The sequence below is a fragment of the Plectrocnemia conspersa genome, unplaced genomic scaffold (assembly GCF_051122295.1).
Source record: "Plectrocnemia conspersa isolate PC_06_02 unplaced genomic scaffold, ASM5112229v1 ptg000003l, whole genome shotgun sequence".
NCBI lineage: Eukaryota > Metazoa > Arthropoda > Insecta > Trichoptera > Polycentropodidae > Plectrocnemia > Plectrocnemia conspersa.
In genome coordinates this window covers 26,270,002-26,287,104 of record NW_028277167.1, presented here as the reverse complement: position 1 = coordinate 26,287,104, position 17,103 = coordinate 26,270,002, and the positions used below count along the sequence as shown (strand labels likewise).

Below are 17,103 nucleotides of genomic sequence, written 5' to 3'. Positions count from 1 at the left end.
AATATCAAATTCGAGTGGTAGCAATGCGTCGTAAGGGTTTAACGCGACACTTGTTAATTGAAAATCAAATTGAACCTTGCACGCTAATAGTATAATAGTACATGATCGTATTCCTTACAATATTCCTAATGTTAGATGAACTAGAAAGCACATCTATAAGAGCTATATAGCTGAAATAATTATTAATTATTCTCGCGCATTATTTCAATGTATTACTCAAATATTTTTCTGACAGAATCTAACAATAATTTAACTCTTTTTCGATAAAAGTGATTGCTCTGTATTTCTACTACTACTTCATTAAGCAGCCGGATTGTTTCTAATAAATATAATTTTAGCAATGTGATTTTGAAACGATAGGTTGAATCGGTTTTATGGCCAAAGCTAAAGGCTTTGAATATTTTTTGAGATACAGATAATTAAAGCATTGTTAAGGTGCCTTATATTTTGCAGAACCAAGTGTTGTGATTAAATAATTTATATAAATCAGTACATATCCTTATTCCGGTGTCATGTCCGATTTCAAATATTGGTGACCACTTCTTTGATATGTTGCAAGTTTTACTGCTTTTTATTTTTAATACATATAAGATATTCTCTATGAGCTTTAAATAATAATACAAAAATATCAAGTTTTTTGATAATATGATGATATATAATCAAAAATTATAATTTATATTTCTTCAAAGCATTTACATAAATTAAAATAATGCTTTCACCAATAGAAGACTTTCCAGTAACTGGTTAATCCCTAAAAAAAAATACAAGGTGCTAAAAAGTTTGAGCCAACAGCCATAGCGCAAACATAATAAATTATATCATAACATCCCCTTGGAGGCAGCTGGTGAAGAGTTTTAAAAATATCGTTCTTTAATGGGGTTTTCCGGTTAAAACCCGGCGGGAGGATGCGGTCCATTAATTCGCATATATTTACATACACAATTTTGCGCTTTTGTTGTATATGTATGCGTTTGTTTGTAACTTGTTTCTTCTTAATTCGAAAAAAGTAACATTTTTTTATTACAGTCCTCCGCACCATTTCCACGTGTTTAGCGCTTCTTTTATTATACGGAAGCTGGGCGTAAATCCGAACCGAACCGACTTACTTTATGCTCGGACGTGATTTTATTATATGACTGAAAAATGTGTATGCAACCTTTAATGATCGCAAATAAACTATACACAGCATATGCAGTAAAAAACAGTGTAGCTCAAATTTAAAAAATTAAAAAAAGCGTATTAAAAACATTGAGCAATAGGAAGTTGGTATACACGAGCTCCTTATGTTGTAATGGTTATTGATAAAAACAAATTTGGGCGTCGCACTGTGGGGTATTTGCCCGATTCAGGCGGTTTTAATTGATTCCATAAGTGCTCCTAGTCAAATATATAATATTATAGGTGTTAAAAAATACTTTATAGAAAAAAAAACTTTTTTTTCAAAAAAAAAATTAAAAAAAACTTTTTTTTTTATTTTTCATGAAATAATTTATGCAATTTTATTTTAATAAGTATTTAAAGTATTTCCTAAATTATAGGCCCGAAGAAGAGTAATTCCGTGTTGAACGGTCGTGAGAATTTCGCCGCGTCAAGTGTTAAAAATAAAAAAATAAATTGTATATATCACAAAGTTTGATATTTGCTGTTTTTTTAACAAGAAAAAGTATTTTACTAGTATTTTATCGTACTTGGTATTGTTTTCATTTTTAATTCTGTGTATATTTGGTGATTCTACACAAATTTTTATTTTATTTTATTAGTAAGCGATCCACAATTTGAGGTTTACTGATTTTACCATGGTGATCATATTATTAAAAAATAACAATTATTATAAAACTGTTTTTTTAATTTGACATTAACACGTCACCTAATTAAAAAGTTATAATAGCTTAAAACGTTTAGGTCCTAACTTTCGCGGCCAACGCCCGTCTCATTTTTAAGAATAATGGTATGCAATGTGTTAAAAACCGCAAAAATCCGCAGCCAATTTTACATGTATCATAAAGAGAAAGACCTTAGCTTTATATTGTATATAAAATCTACATTAAAAAATATAACTAATGAACTCAAAATAAGAAAAAAAAATAGAAAAAAGTACTAAAAAATGGTACTTAGTCAAAACAATATTGTGTGTTTGGCAACTTTTATTTTACCTGCCCTTAAATTTTCATAATCGACTTTTGGCCACCCTGATCGAGCAAATACCCTACCGTGCGTCGGTTACTCAGATGATATAACTCGGCTAATGTGTTGTAGACGGTTTATAACATATAATGGCCGATTGTGGAAAAAATATTTCATTCTTTCAGCGGTTACTCAATTTATTAATAACATTAATATGCCAGTTACGAATTTCAATTTTTTCTGTATGCAAATGATTTAAAATTGTTTAGCTGTATTCGATCTGTTGCAGTCTTTTTCTACAGAGTGGTTTAGATTCTCTTTTATCGTAGTCACTAATATACAAGATTAGTGGATTAGTGCGATTTCGCAAAATATTTATGAAAATAATAGTGTTCTTTAATTGTTGATATTTGAAGGCAATTATGCATTTCTTTATAATAAGTAATAAATAGTTATATTATATATTATTTTTGTAACTTTTTTTTAAATGACTTGTTATTTAGAAAAAATAGTATTACTGATTCATTTTTATATTTTAAAATTTTATATTTTTTTAATAAATACAGTCTAAGAGTCGCGATAGCGGCAAGCCATTTTGAGCGAAGATTAAAATATATAATTAAATTTAAGCTTGGAGTCCAGGTGTAAGTCTAGTTATTTAACATTTGTTTCACATTTTACGTTATTGCCTTGTTCCTTTTGAAAAGGTGGCAGCAGAGTTTCTCTACGTTTTGTGAAAATAATTGCTTCTGTTTTAATTCGGTTGATTTTAATTTTCCATCTCTCAAAATATTTATTTAAGATAGAAAAAGAGCTTTGTAATTTAATCGCGATTGGTTTAAGACCGTAAGCATTGCACATTGATCTATTGGATGTCGGCTACGAGTCCGGGTTATATAATTTAATCTTAATATTTTACTATAGTCTTTCGTCTGTTTTTTTGACATTTTAATTACTATGTTAAAGAAATGTATATTTGTAATGAAATAAAAATACTTTGAAAATCTCGTTAGTTAACATCTATACACACAGGAACTAAATTAAAAATGTGTTGCTGAACTATGAATAGTAGATAACATAATTTAACTTTAGCTCATTAGCGGGAACAAATACCTCAATTTTTGCCGACGGCAAAATATCATCAATGTTAATATTTGTTTTTATTAATTACCTTACTAGCGCGTAATGAATAGAATCCAATCAGTGTGCTGATAATGATAAACTGCTTGTTACACACATTCTCACACAGACATATATATACACGTTCATACAGCATATCGACAATGGCAAAATTGAAAATATAGGTCGGCAACCCTTTCCGAATTTATAGTTATTTATTGTCGATCTGGCGCGCGAGATATTCGATGGAATTACTACAGCCCGGACCATAAATCTGTTGTTCGGTTATAGCTAGCGCGGGGCGGTTCAATTGCTATGTGTAAAAATCTCAACCCGGACAATAAAACAAGGAGCTGTGCCGCAACAGGAGGATCGAAGGTGACTTTTGTGGTGTAGTCATAAAATAAAATAGCGAAAAAAACATGGTGTGCCACGGCGGAGATTGGACATCGTTCAACACCCTCGGAGTAATGGCCAGGGTGGTCGTACACTTCTTGTGGATCACGATAGGACTGGTGGCCAGCGTCCACGGTGAGTAATCTATTTTATGTGCCGACGCGTATTTTTGTGTAGTACTGTTTTTTTCTGCCAATGCAAATGTACCGCTCGTAAATATCATCGGAACCCTCCTGAAGGGAAACGCTGGGCTTTTTTTCAGATCCAACTGACGATAAACTGCCTATGTGATTCGGTTTGTTTTTTTATTATTTTTTGGCGTGAAAATTTACGATTGAAATAAATATTTCATATATTTCTGATTGAGTATGAGGGGGCGGCGTAAGAGTGACATTCGATGTATCGAAACAAATACTCAAATGTTATAAATTGCATTTAAATTGTTAGATCATTCCTACTCATTAAGAGATCAGCAAAAACCATTATTAACGTCAACTAAAACATTTAAATAAAATTTAGGTGAACATAGAAAACGATCACCAACATTTTTGATATCATGAATCGTATAAATAAATGTTCTAAAACGTCGCTTACGTTTCCAGACGCGTTCGCTTCAAAGTTGAAAGGCTCTACGTTCAAATTGTTACTCTGTTAACCATATCGGTTTATACACGTTAACCGGCAGATAGATTAATGTTGAGTATAAAAATCACATTACCGTTGTTTCTCCTACAATATTTGGACTTAGTTTTGATATGGTCAAAATTGTATATTTTTATAAAACGATATTTTTACAGGTAATAATAAATGTAGTTTTCTACTTTCTTTAAAAATTATAGTAATAGCTCGCTTTAACGATTAAAATTCAGAAGTATTGCTATTAAAAACCACCAAGATAAGAAACCAACTGTAGCACTTTTTTCTTCATCTCTTTTACTATTATATTTAAAACAATACTACACAATTTATTATAATAAAATTAGATTTAGTAAAAATATGTTCTTTAACATAAAAAATAGTTTTTATTATATTGGGGACTAAAAATTTATTATTTTTGAAAACTTTTAAAGTTTTTTTATATTAGTTAAAAAATATTTTGCTGCACACATTTGATTAAAAAAGGTGTATGAATTAACGCAAAAAATACAATGCTCCCTAAATTATTTAGTTTTTAAATTACATAAAACCTTTATTTTCGAGTGATTTTGAGTAACAGATTGAGTGTTTGAGATTTAATGTTATTATTTTTTCTAAATTTTTTCACGTTTTCATCAGCAAATAAAAAAAACATTTTTTTTATTATAAATTCACTTATAGTGTAACTGTTAATTGTCACTATAAAAAAATATTTAATAATTAATTTGTGTTTCAAGGTGTAAAATTTAATTTATATATTTAATTTTTTTTAAATTTATATAACATAACAATATAGCAAGTTATATTAGGTTGATATAGATACATTTAGATTTCAACAAAGCGGGTATTCAAATACTGAAAATGCGCTTCAATACAATCAATGACATATAATTAACCCTTTCACCGCGTTTGATAGCTCCAGCCGGGACGGATCTAGCTGTCATTAACTTTTGAGCCATATATTACAGTTGTTTAAATAATTACTCTAACGGAATATTAAAACCTTTGTCTAAATATGAACATCTCTTCAGGTTTGCTTAAAAACAGTTGTAGCTATATACAAATTATATATTTTTCAAAAAATTATTGTTTGCCACTTATCATAATTTTGTACAATATAATGTAAATCACCATATTTTGTATAGCAGAACGTTTTTTCAATTTTACACGAAATTTTCGACATATATGCTATGTTTTATGAATTAAAAAAAAGCTTCAGGTATAAATTAACATGTTCAATATATTTTATGAAGTAACCGGACAAGTATATGTATCAAAAACTCATTTATTAATTCCTTAAAAAAAAGCGCCGCGCACAGACGGTGTATGGAAATTATTAAGGGGTAATTTCATTGCAATAAATGGAATAGCTTAGTCCGTAGCTTATCAGACTAATAACTCTGAGGTTGCGGGTTCGAGCCTCGGCAGCGGAACTCGAATTTTTATTTATAAAAAATGCGCTAATATAATAATATTTTTTTTTATTGGTTTTAAATTATATTACATATAATAATTTATAATTATTAATAAAAATGTCCCTGATTCCCAGATTTTTAGTTTGGTGGTTACAACGGAAAATTATTTAAAAATAAAAAAATATACAAGGGTGCGATGAAATATTTTTTAATGTTAAATTTTTAAAAGGGTGTGTAACAGATGCTATTTATTAACTTTTTTGTTATATAAATTGTTTTGTTTAATTCATATTCACCTATGTTGCAAACCTATTTTTAAAAAAAATAAATAAAAAAATAAAAAATATCACGTGGTTTGTCCATAAAAAAATCTACATTATCTAATAGTTGTCAAATAGTCGTTCACATACTACGTAAATAACACAGTAACGCGGGAACGGTTGAAAATGCTTAGATCAACCGCATATCTATGGAATGCAAACATAGCAGAAATATCAATTTAATAAGATGGAATCAATTGAGCAACTACTATATTTTAATATTTTAACTAAAACAACCAGTATTTAACAATAAATACATGCAGTCTAGTATATTTTTTAGTCAAATTTATACTCTACAATATAAGGAACAGCTACACAGTAATTTAATTATATATAATGACAGTAAAAAAAAATCAAAACGAATAAAAAAAATATATTTTAACTAAAAAAGCTGAGGCTCCGGTATTTGTACACTCACTAGCTGCGGTACCTCACGGCAGTGAAGAGCCGACAACTTGTCTGAATAAATGCAATTATCGATTATGCCATTAATTCTGTCTTTATCGTAGTTTATTAAAATATGTTTAGTTTTCTACAGATGTGTGCGGGAAGGAAAATTTTATATGTCCATAATTTTCTTATAAATTTGCGGTCTTTCATTCATTCCATATTTTTATGAAATATAAATATTAAAATCGCTGAAGGCTAAAGGAGGAAAAATATATAAATTAAAGTACGCGAATCGGTCTTCATAAAGTAATAATAAGTAGTAAGTTGAAACGAAAAATGAACCATTTCAAACGGTAACGTTATATTATATAATATATAGACATTGGCACTTATATTGAAAGTAAAATCGTTAAAATGAAAAAGCAAATAATATTACATTAAATTATATTTTTATGTTTATTATTCACGGAAAAATATTTTATTCATAACATGTTATTGAATTTAAAGAGTGTAACATTTATTCTTAATATTTTATAATTATTAGGCATATTTAATTGAGACGCGCGATAATACTAATATTGCATTTTATAAAATTAGATACAATGCTATCTACTGTACTATACAATCGTTTTATTTTTATATTTTTATTCAAAAAATAATATATATTTTACCTGTTTTGAATTTAATTTTTTTTATATGCAGCCGATTATCGAAAAAATATTTCACTCCTTTGGGAGCTCCTCAAGGGCTAGCCTAGGCTCTCTGCTTTTCACGTTATTTATTAATGACATAATCACGGCGGTTATAAATTCAGGGTTTCTTCTGTATGCAGATGATTATTTTATGTTGTTTTTTATTTATTTCTTATTATTTTTAATCTTACTATTATTACATTTTTTTTTGTGTATTTAAATAATACTATGTTTTTTTGAGTATCGTGATATAATGTTACAATGGTTTTAATTTTATTTAATTTAATAAAATCATTATCAATAAGATTTATGGGCAAATCAGATATACAGATATTCTTTAAGAAAATGTATATTTTTTTCTAAAAAAATAAGAAAATAACCTTAACATGACGTCGGTTTAAGCTGCTGGTTTACTTTCGCGAGTTAAATATTTGCTTTGGTCTCCCCGTATGCCGCCACGTCTCATTACGCGAAACTTTCTACATTTGCCGTTTATACCATTATTTGCCAAACTTTTTGTCACCATGCACTTTACAATTCAAATATGCGCGTTCTTTGGCATCTGTGTTTTTGAATTTTTTCCTGCTCAGACTCTGCTAAGTCTAACTAAAATTTGCTTTGTCAGCTTGCCTTTGTGCGCTCTTTCATGCGTCCAATGCAAATCCATCCCCTTTGCACCAGTCTCAGGTTCGTATTTACCTTTTTAAACTTTGTCGCAAGAGAAACGATATATATCTATAATAATATTTTTTATATTCATTCAGGACAATTCATCCAGATGTAATATCACTAAACGTAAGCACTAATATATCTACATTGAATCTCAGTAAAGTTTGCTAAGCTAATTTCAGTATATTTATATGCAAATATTAACGTATTATTAAAAAAATTTGAAAATACAGAAAATTCAGTCTGTATGTATAAATGTGTGAATGATTAATAATCTACTTCAAAGCTCAAAAATATACAGCAAAAGAATTTAATGACGAAAGTTTTATGTGATGAACTCGGGGTGTATTAGTTTTCATTTTATGTCCAGTATAATTATGAATATTCATATAATTTTTTTACAATAATATTTATATTAACTACCTTAATTATTCTCCAATAAAATTACTTTCATATAAATTATTATTAACATCAATTACTGAATTATTGGGTAGCTCACGTATACAACCAAATCAGCAGAAATATGTTTAAAAATAATTTTAGCAATAATTAATTATAATAAGCCTTCTTCCGATTTGATACTGTGCAAGGGAAACGATGTTAATCGTGATAAATGTGTTTTCCAAGTTTATGAATAATTTAATTAAAACAGAGAAACACTTGATTACGCATCAAGACACTTCAGATTTGATAGCTTTGATTATTAATTCGAAATTATCGGATGTTACATTGTAGTGGTTTGTTTAATGAAGTATAGGATGGTTATGAATACTGATGTATTATAAAATATAATAATATCACCTGAAAGTCAAGCAAAGTATACACTGTACAGATTTTACGTCTTAATTTTTATAGGGAATTTTTTTGCTTCGAAGGCATTACTTTTAATGACCCAATTCTTTGCAGTAAAATATTTAAATTATAAATATAATATATAATACAATATTTTAACCTTTGTCAAAATTCAACAATAATACTGAAATAATATATCTATAACTTTCAATTTTTTTAAAGAATAAAAATGACAAAATTTTTTATATAAATTATTAATACATGACTTACATTTGATAGGGTGTATAAATATCATTATTTAAAGTTTTTTTTAATATAAGGACTACATAAATACATACAAATCCTATTTTTATTATAACAATTATTTTGTAGAGATACTCTAAAATAAGTAATTTTTTTTTGTATTTTATTTATTTGCGGTTTAAAATAAAACATTCTATGCTAAATCTTCTACTTTGTAAATCGTATTGTTTTGTATGAACGGTGTATATAATAATACACGTAAACAAATGAAATATATTTATTTATAATAATAAAAATAAAAATTTAATTTGCTCCATTGATATTTTAGCCATCGGTAATGTATTCTATTGTTTCGACCGATAAAAAATTAGCATTCGAATATAAAACAAAATGGCCGTCAGTAACGTGACAACCGTTTTAAATAATTATTATTAATTAGAAAAATGTTGCTACGCGACAATAATTTTCATTAATTCGTTATGTGCTTTGTTCCATTAGACTAAATTTAAATATTCTAATAGCAAATTAACTGTGTGTGTTATAAATTCAATATATACATAATGTGTGTGACGATTAAAAGAATATATTTATTGAACTAGATAAACAATCATAAAACAATTTTTGTGTTGAAGTCTTCAAATTGTTAGTTCCGAGGTCGAAAAGTGAGTTTCTATCTTTTTATAAACATTGCTTCCGATTTAATGCATATATACGTTAGATTTTGCTGAATAAAAATACTCGAATTGCAAATAAACCAGGTACGTCTTAAACGTGAACATGTAATATATACTTAGTACAGTTGATCAAACCATATAAATGCTAAGAAATGTATTTTTATCTATTGATATTTGGGGATACTATCTTTTACGCGTGAAAATGATTGTGATGCAATCGGTTATTTATTTGGAGAAGTTAGGTTACATTTTTGCGTACCTTATTGTTCGCTTGCGTCATCTTATTTCTCGCTCATGGCTTCTAAAAATGACATAATAATTTGGCAGGGATGCAAATATTTAAATTAATTTTATATTTGTCCTAAAATGTCAAAAATAGATTCTAATATATCCGAACGAAGCAAAAATAATATTTAAAACCCAAAAAGTTGAGGGTCCGGTATTCGCCCACTCGCTAGGTTCGATAACTTTAAACTCTGCCAACGCAGAACAATGTGAGTTTTATTATTGAATATTGTTTAAGTATCTGATCATATGCTTTAAATATAGTAGCATTTCTTATTTATTATAAAATAATTCTCGTATTTTGTTAAAATATAAATTAAAATAAAAATACATCTGCTTCACAATAATCAAGGATTTTTTTTTTTATTCATCTTTGATATTTAAGAGCAATAAAAAGCGTAAAAGATACAGAATAACAATTGGCATTTTTTGTGTGAAAAATAAAATATTTTCCCATATTTTTTATCCACCATTATTATAAATCTTCAAAGAGCGACATTTCAATACACACCCGACACGTTTTTCGTCGTTAATTGCGATCCCGTGCAAATCACAACATGTCGCACAATTTCACCACATACCTCTGATCATATATTCTCAAACGAATATTATTTGCGTCTTGTCCCTCAGGAAGGCAAAAGATTATATGCGAAATCTAAGACGAAATGAAAGAGAAAAAAATACGCGAGAATATATACTACGTATCTATCTTCGCCGTGGAGATATTTGAAATATCGCAGAGGAAACTTTTTGACATAACTCGCGGCGTGTTGACATAACTTGACAAGCCCAGAGCCACGGGTATTCCACGGGATGACAACTGAATATTGTATTTTTATCCGTGGCCGAGCCGGGGTAGGATTTTTAAAGCGAAAAATAAATTTCGCGATATTGTAATGTCACGGGGATTCGGGAATCAGGATTTCAATTGGATGCGTGTGTATGTTAACACAATTTGATATTCCCGTGTTTGATTTAATCTGATTTTGTAATAGCAATATGGCGCTTTGGTGTGTTTAGATTCGCAAAAAAATGAGTGATGGTAACACGGACTTTTTTTTGAGAATATATATTTGCATAATCGGATGTAACTTGAATGTTATTTTATATGTACTTCATCGTTTTTGCAGTTGCCATTTCTGCAGAAAATATTTTTTTTATTTATCAAAATTTATTTGTATGTTTAAAAACACATATAACAAATAAAATAAGTTACAAAAGAGTTTGTCCAATATATTTTATTATGTAAATTTGAAAATATTTACACGAAATATATTTTTTTGATCATACTATAAAAATGTGTATTAGGTAATATATATTTTTATCAGAAATTTTTGTTACTTAAAATTAAAAAAAATATAAAACTAGTTTTGGTTGTTTTCTAATTGGAATTTCAATATGCTTATATTATTATTTTCTATGTTGTAAACTGACAGGTGTAAGCCCAATGCGTTAGAACGGGATAAATTAGGAATACTTACAGATAAGTATTAACCTCTAGACTTTTCAGTTTGAGAATAAGTGACATTTAAATAAATAAATATATATATTAAAATATTACTTTTCACTTTGTAGCTAAGAGCAGTTTTCATTAATAGCACACCTTTTTTATTAATACAAAATTTGAGTCGGTTGTCGTGGCTAGAATCCGTGACCTCTGGGTTACTAGTCTAGATCTTATGGACTAAGCTATTCCGACCTTATATATATTTTTTTGTCTTATTATTTAATTTTAATAAATTTATTTATTTAGATTTATGTTTTGTAATATTTTTGAGTTAAATTCAAAAGCAAATTTAGTTTTGATATTGATTCATTAGATGGGTTTTAATTCTTCAAATTAATATTTTCGTTAATATTATTTTAATAAAAAAATAATATATGTTTTTAAAATACTTGTTTTATCTTAAGTTTAAAAAAATATTTTGTGTATATTATTACTGTAGTTGTTGAACTTATATATTATAGAAAATTACTTTTGCTTGATGGACATCTCCGAAGTCGAATTGTGCAACGGGAATGTTGTGGCTTTACGGTGCTTTTGTCTTCCGGTGATATATTGTTTCTCGTGACCGGTACGTAACAAAGAAATATTTATTCAATGCACCGGAGAATCCTTGCGTCGTAACGAGGGTTTTGTGTGATCCCACTATTATCTAGTTCATCCTTATTAATAAATGATAATTTTTGTCGAATTCTGCGACATATGTTCTTACCTTTTGTTGAGTTGTTTTTTTACCTTTGGTTTGCATTCTAGATATAAATTTTATTTAAATTTTTATGAATGATTTTCAGTCCATTCTTAACGCAGCGATTCTATATATAATACATATACAAAATAAAGATGTCGTTAAAGTGTTATTTAATTTCTCTGTTTCATCTTGATTTGAAATTTCTTAAATACAATATTAAAATTCTGAACTGACTTTTGTAATTTAATAGCAATTAATCAAGACCGCAGAGATTGCTGTTTCGCCAGGGTGCGTTGGTAAATCAGTAAGCAGTCAGGTAACAACCACCAAACGGCAATTCTCTGAATTGAATATACAACGCCATTGAACCGTAGTCGATTCCCTGTGACGTAAACCAAAGTGACACCTTAAGAGGTGTCGCTAATTACGCAGGTTTATTTTCATTTCACTTCCATACGCACACACCCTCTGATTGAATTAATATGTTCTAGGAGGTATAGAGCGTGTGTTAGTAAATGTAAATGGTTGACGGTTTCCGGCGGAGTTTCAACAACCGATCCGTGTTTAGCGGAATGTGTTAGCGATCACATTGACAGCTGGAAGTGTAGGGGAGGCGTGACGCGGCACGTGTAAGACACACACGTTGCCCCCGAATTAACCACCCCTGACTCAACCCTTAGCTCTAGAAATCTTTGAGTCCGCGGGGTCGTGAGGTTTGTATGCTCACCACTACCTAGCATTTAGCGTACACGTTTGGGATTAATATTTCAATGGGCAATTGTGTGCGAGGTTTGATTTATGGTGATGTAAAGAATTGGGGTTAGAGTGGTGGGTGTGAATCGTGTTTATGATGTTGGCATAATGATAACGTTCATTGAATAAATTATTATCTATTAAAGATTACGGTTTTCAGCACTTGTTTAAATTCATAGATTCGAGACGTTCACTTTGATTAGTACAGAGAATTCTCGCAACTTATTTTTTAATATACGGTTATACAATGAGTTGTTTACATGTTTTATTTGTCACTATGATTTTATTTGTTAAGCCGCTAGTAGCAGCAGTGCTGATTATATACTAAACTTTGTCGCAAATAAATTTATGAATTGTTTAATCGCTTTAAATTAAATAATTTTAGCCTGAGTAATAATAAGTATAATATAGCAAACGTACCGTGTTCTTTAGAGCTAATAGTAAACCAAAACGCCATTTATTTTTCAATTATGAATAATGATAAAATGGATACCTCCGGAACTGACTGTGTTAATGCAAATATAGTATAGTATTTTATACTCAATGTTACCCTAGTACGAAATTTCTAAATAAAATACATATTATACATAGTATACACAATGAAATTGTAGCACACTTTAAAAAGGAAAACATTATTCGAAATAACAGACTAGTTTATAGGTTTATAATATGTGCCATAAATACATATAATTGTAGTATAAATGTCTTGAAACAATATGAATGGGCATATAGGCCGGTTATATTCGCAAGAGGAGCCGAATTCATTATCTATATTGAAAATCTGGAAAGTTATAGTGTCATAAAAGTGGGACCATAAACGGCGACACGTGGGTCACAGGTATGGTACCCGAAGGGTATTTCACCAATTAAAAATTTAATAACGCCACCATAAATCAAGACAATATTATATTCGATGAGCGAATATTTTGCTATTTTTTTAGACTTCTTAGTTGAGTGCTTTTAATAAAGTGTATTAAAAAAATAAAGTAATATATCACACTTACAAAAACAACTTTTTTTTTGGTAGAAAAAATAAAGAATAATGTTTATTTTATTTTTATTTGATTTGTGGCTAAGCCTAAAAGTCGGATCAAATATTTATTAATAAGATTTTCTTGCAGCTAATTTTTATTTCGAAAGCGTTAATACTTTGCCACTTTAAAAACCCACTTTGTCAATTAAGTTTTTTTTAAATACAGGTCTTTCACAATAGGTAGTTGATGTTATTTTTTATACATAAATATTTGTATTAAAATCACCCAGCAATGGGTAAACATGTTCGAACCCCTGGTGGCTTGTTGATCAGAATCGAAAGTATTATTTACGAGAGATGATAGATAAATATGCCGAATGCGTATGGATTTCCAATATATTTTATGTGCCCTAAAAAGTGTGCTTGGGCCCGTTTTGATTGATATAAAAATCAATTTCCTCTTCAGATTAGATTTATGGCTTTTTATGGATGATCGAACATTTATGTTTGATTATTAACCGGTGTATGTACTTTATCAGTATCAATTGGGGTATTTTTGAGCTTTATCGTCGGCGACAAGGGACCGATGACAGTTTTATTAACAATGTATCAATATATATTTTTTATTTTTGCTTTTAAAAATATTTTTATACTTTGAATCGATACAATTGACTTTGATTGAAATTATAGTTCTCGATAAATTCATTTCATAGTAAAAAAAAGAATCTACATATATTATATTATTAAGTACTCATTATTTTGAGTATTATGATGATTATTGAAGTGATATTCGAATACGTTCCTCTGCTTGATTTATTTTTATTATTCTCGATACAAAGTCGGTTATTTTAACGACATTTTTTTGAAAAGTAAACCTCATTTAAAGACTATAAACCGGCGTCAATCTCGCTCGTAAACGATAAAGTGATAAAATTTACAAATATGTGCCAGCTTTATCTTTTTCCTTTAAGCGAAAAACAGGGCGATAACGTAACAAGTTTGACGGTTCAAGTCTACGGGGAAACACAGTCACATTTCCGAGCTTTCGCCTCAAATTCACTAACACACTCATAAAACCCCCCATAGGAGATTATCGAAATAAAAGAGCTCGGTCAGCGTTTTTCATGGTGCCTGAGTTGAAATCTATAAAATTAAGACTTCAAACAGCGACCACATAATCTCATTAAATCTGCGAGAGTCGCTTCTGGATGATTTGTCAAAGATTGTGAATTTACTCGTGCGAATCGCCTGAATTTTTTAAATTCAAGGAAATGAAGAGCAAAAAACATTATACAATTACAGATCGACACTTTGAATATCAAACGGTACTTAATGAAGCTTTCGCTCTTGCGAAAGTTTATTCATAAATAAGTTTTTTTATGTAATAAGTATTTTATTTAAATAGTATTATGCTAGAATTTTTTTACCACTTTTAAATATTTTCATAGTAATACTCATGTAATACTATTTATGTAAAATAAACATACCAGAGAAGAATAATGTAATAATAGTAGCGCTATTCTTAAATCGAAATAATTAAAATGTAAAGCTTTACTGAACTCATTTAATGGTGTAATTGAATATTAAACATCGTTTAAGTCGCAGGCTCGACACTAAATTGCCGATGTTATTATATTGTCGATTTAAAAACATCAATCAAATTTCGATAATCACTCTGTCGTTCACACCACACGACGATTGTTCCCATCTGAGCGAAAAGATGGAAAAGGGACCACTGAAATATTAAAAAAGAACCGCTTTGTTATTCAAAGCGGCGTAAAAAAGGGACACAAAGGACTCCCGAGAGAGGTGTGTTGTAATTTGAAAAAATCGATGTTCATTTATTTCCAAGTGCCATCAATCAGCAGTCGAGTAAGATGGAAAACTGATTTTTTCCCGAAATAAATAATCCGTTATGGAAAAATCATCGCGGCCATTGTGCGTAAAGCGAAGGGCTTAATTCGTTCACAGTATAATTTGAACCTTTTCAATCTACTTGCGATTCAAATCGATTTCTATATACATAGGTTGCTCAAAAAGTTTCTGAACATTTATTTGGGTATTATAGTTGTTGTGGCGATACAACCCAATGTGATCTAGAGATCTTATTCTGAGAAAATCACCACATTAACCATCAATCTTATTTTTTAAGATTTGACAAAACGTAAAATGTCAACGCTTTCAATCAGATTCCCCTAGCTCGTGTTCATCTTAATGCGCTACGAGTCAATGTTTTTCGGGGTTACTTACAACTTACTTAACCTTGTCGCCTTTGAAGTATTACCCTCTTCTATATATATAACACTTCTAATGCCATTTAAAGTTTTTGTATTAGCTCTAATATGTGTGGTTTAATATAGTCAGAATAGCAACTACATCGCTCGCTACACTACTCTCGCTATTATTTGTTACAGTAGTTAAAAAAATGCCTAAAAGTCCCGTAAAGTTAAAATTTGGTTGGATCAGATCATACACCTGTAGTGAAAGCAGTTATTTATATGGACTTGTTGTCAAATTCTCTTATATACCTAATTGTGTGTGAAATGATAAGTTCTGGTGGCAGTAATGAAGTTCTAGTGATACGTAAAAAGTGATTTGTTATAACAGCGTTTTAGAAATGATATTCTAAGCAATTTAGTTAATTTTGGGTAATCTTCAAATCTGATACATTTCTATTTTAACATGTATAAATATTCTTAGTTGGAAAAGTCTATAAGGTGCTACTTCTCGAGCTTTTGTGTTAATTTGATCTTACCTTGATTTGAGTTTGAGTTCTTATATTTCAAATCAGTGAAGCGAAGAGTCAAAGTGAGGAAAGCGGACTTATATTTAATTCCAAATTTAAGAAATGTAGGTGATTTAGGGTGGAACTTTAATCTTTATTTTTGTATGATTATTATATTACTATACTTGTGGGAGTCAATTTATTTGACTTTAAACTAGGCGGCACTCTGGAAAAACTGATGTGGTGGCGGCGATGACCGGTGGTGCCTCGTCCGCCGGTCTTTCATATCTTTTAGTATACTGAAATGTAACTAACTATAAATGTTTTTTAACTATCACTGCACCGAAAAAATCTTGTTTTATTTGAGAATGTATTTGGCATCTTAAGTTGCTTTATGGTGGTAAATTGCTTGTTCAGAGACAATATTTGTGGTGTTTTTAGTGTGTATTGTTTTGCGTTCTGATTGAAATGGTCGCTACGATTCGTAAAAAATTTGAGGGACAAAAATATTTTATTAGTCTTAAACAACTTATATTTCGATAGCAATTTTCATACATAGAATACAAAATAATGCTTCAAAAGCTTACAGAGTTATTGAATTTCAAATTAAAAATTGCATAAACGACTTATAAATATTCTCATAATAAGTGACACTCAATTACATATATTTATTTATTTTATTTTTATTAAATTATCTGTACTAAC

At 29.3% G+C, this 17,103-nt stretch overlaps 1 protein-coding gene across 1 annotated transcript in view; it reads left to right on the top strand.

Annotated features, from left to right (window-relative positions):
• The window catches only part of LOC148237116 (lachesin-like), a 139,591-nt gene that overhangs the window by 14,153 nt on the left and 108,335 nt on the right, over positions 1-17,103 (top strand). The window contains exon 2 of the mRNA XM_088182366.1: positions 3,535-3,774. Coding sequence (XP_088038492.1) covers positions 3,666-3,774 — 109 coding nt within the window. The 5' untranslated portion in view covers positions 3,535-3,665. The remainder of the gene's footprint in view (positions 1-3,534; positions 3,775-17,103) is intronic.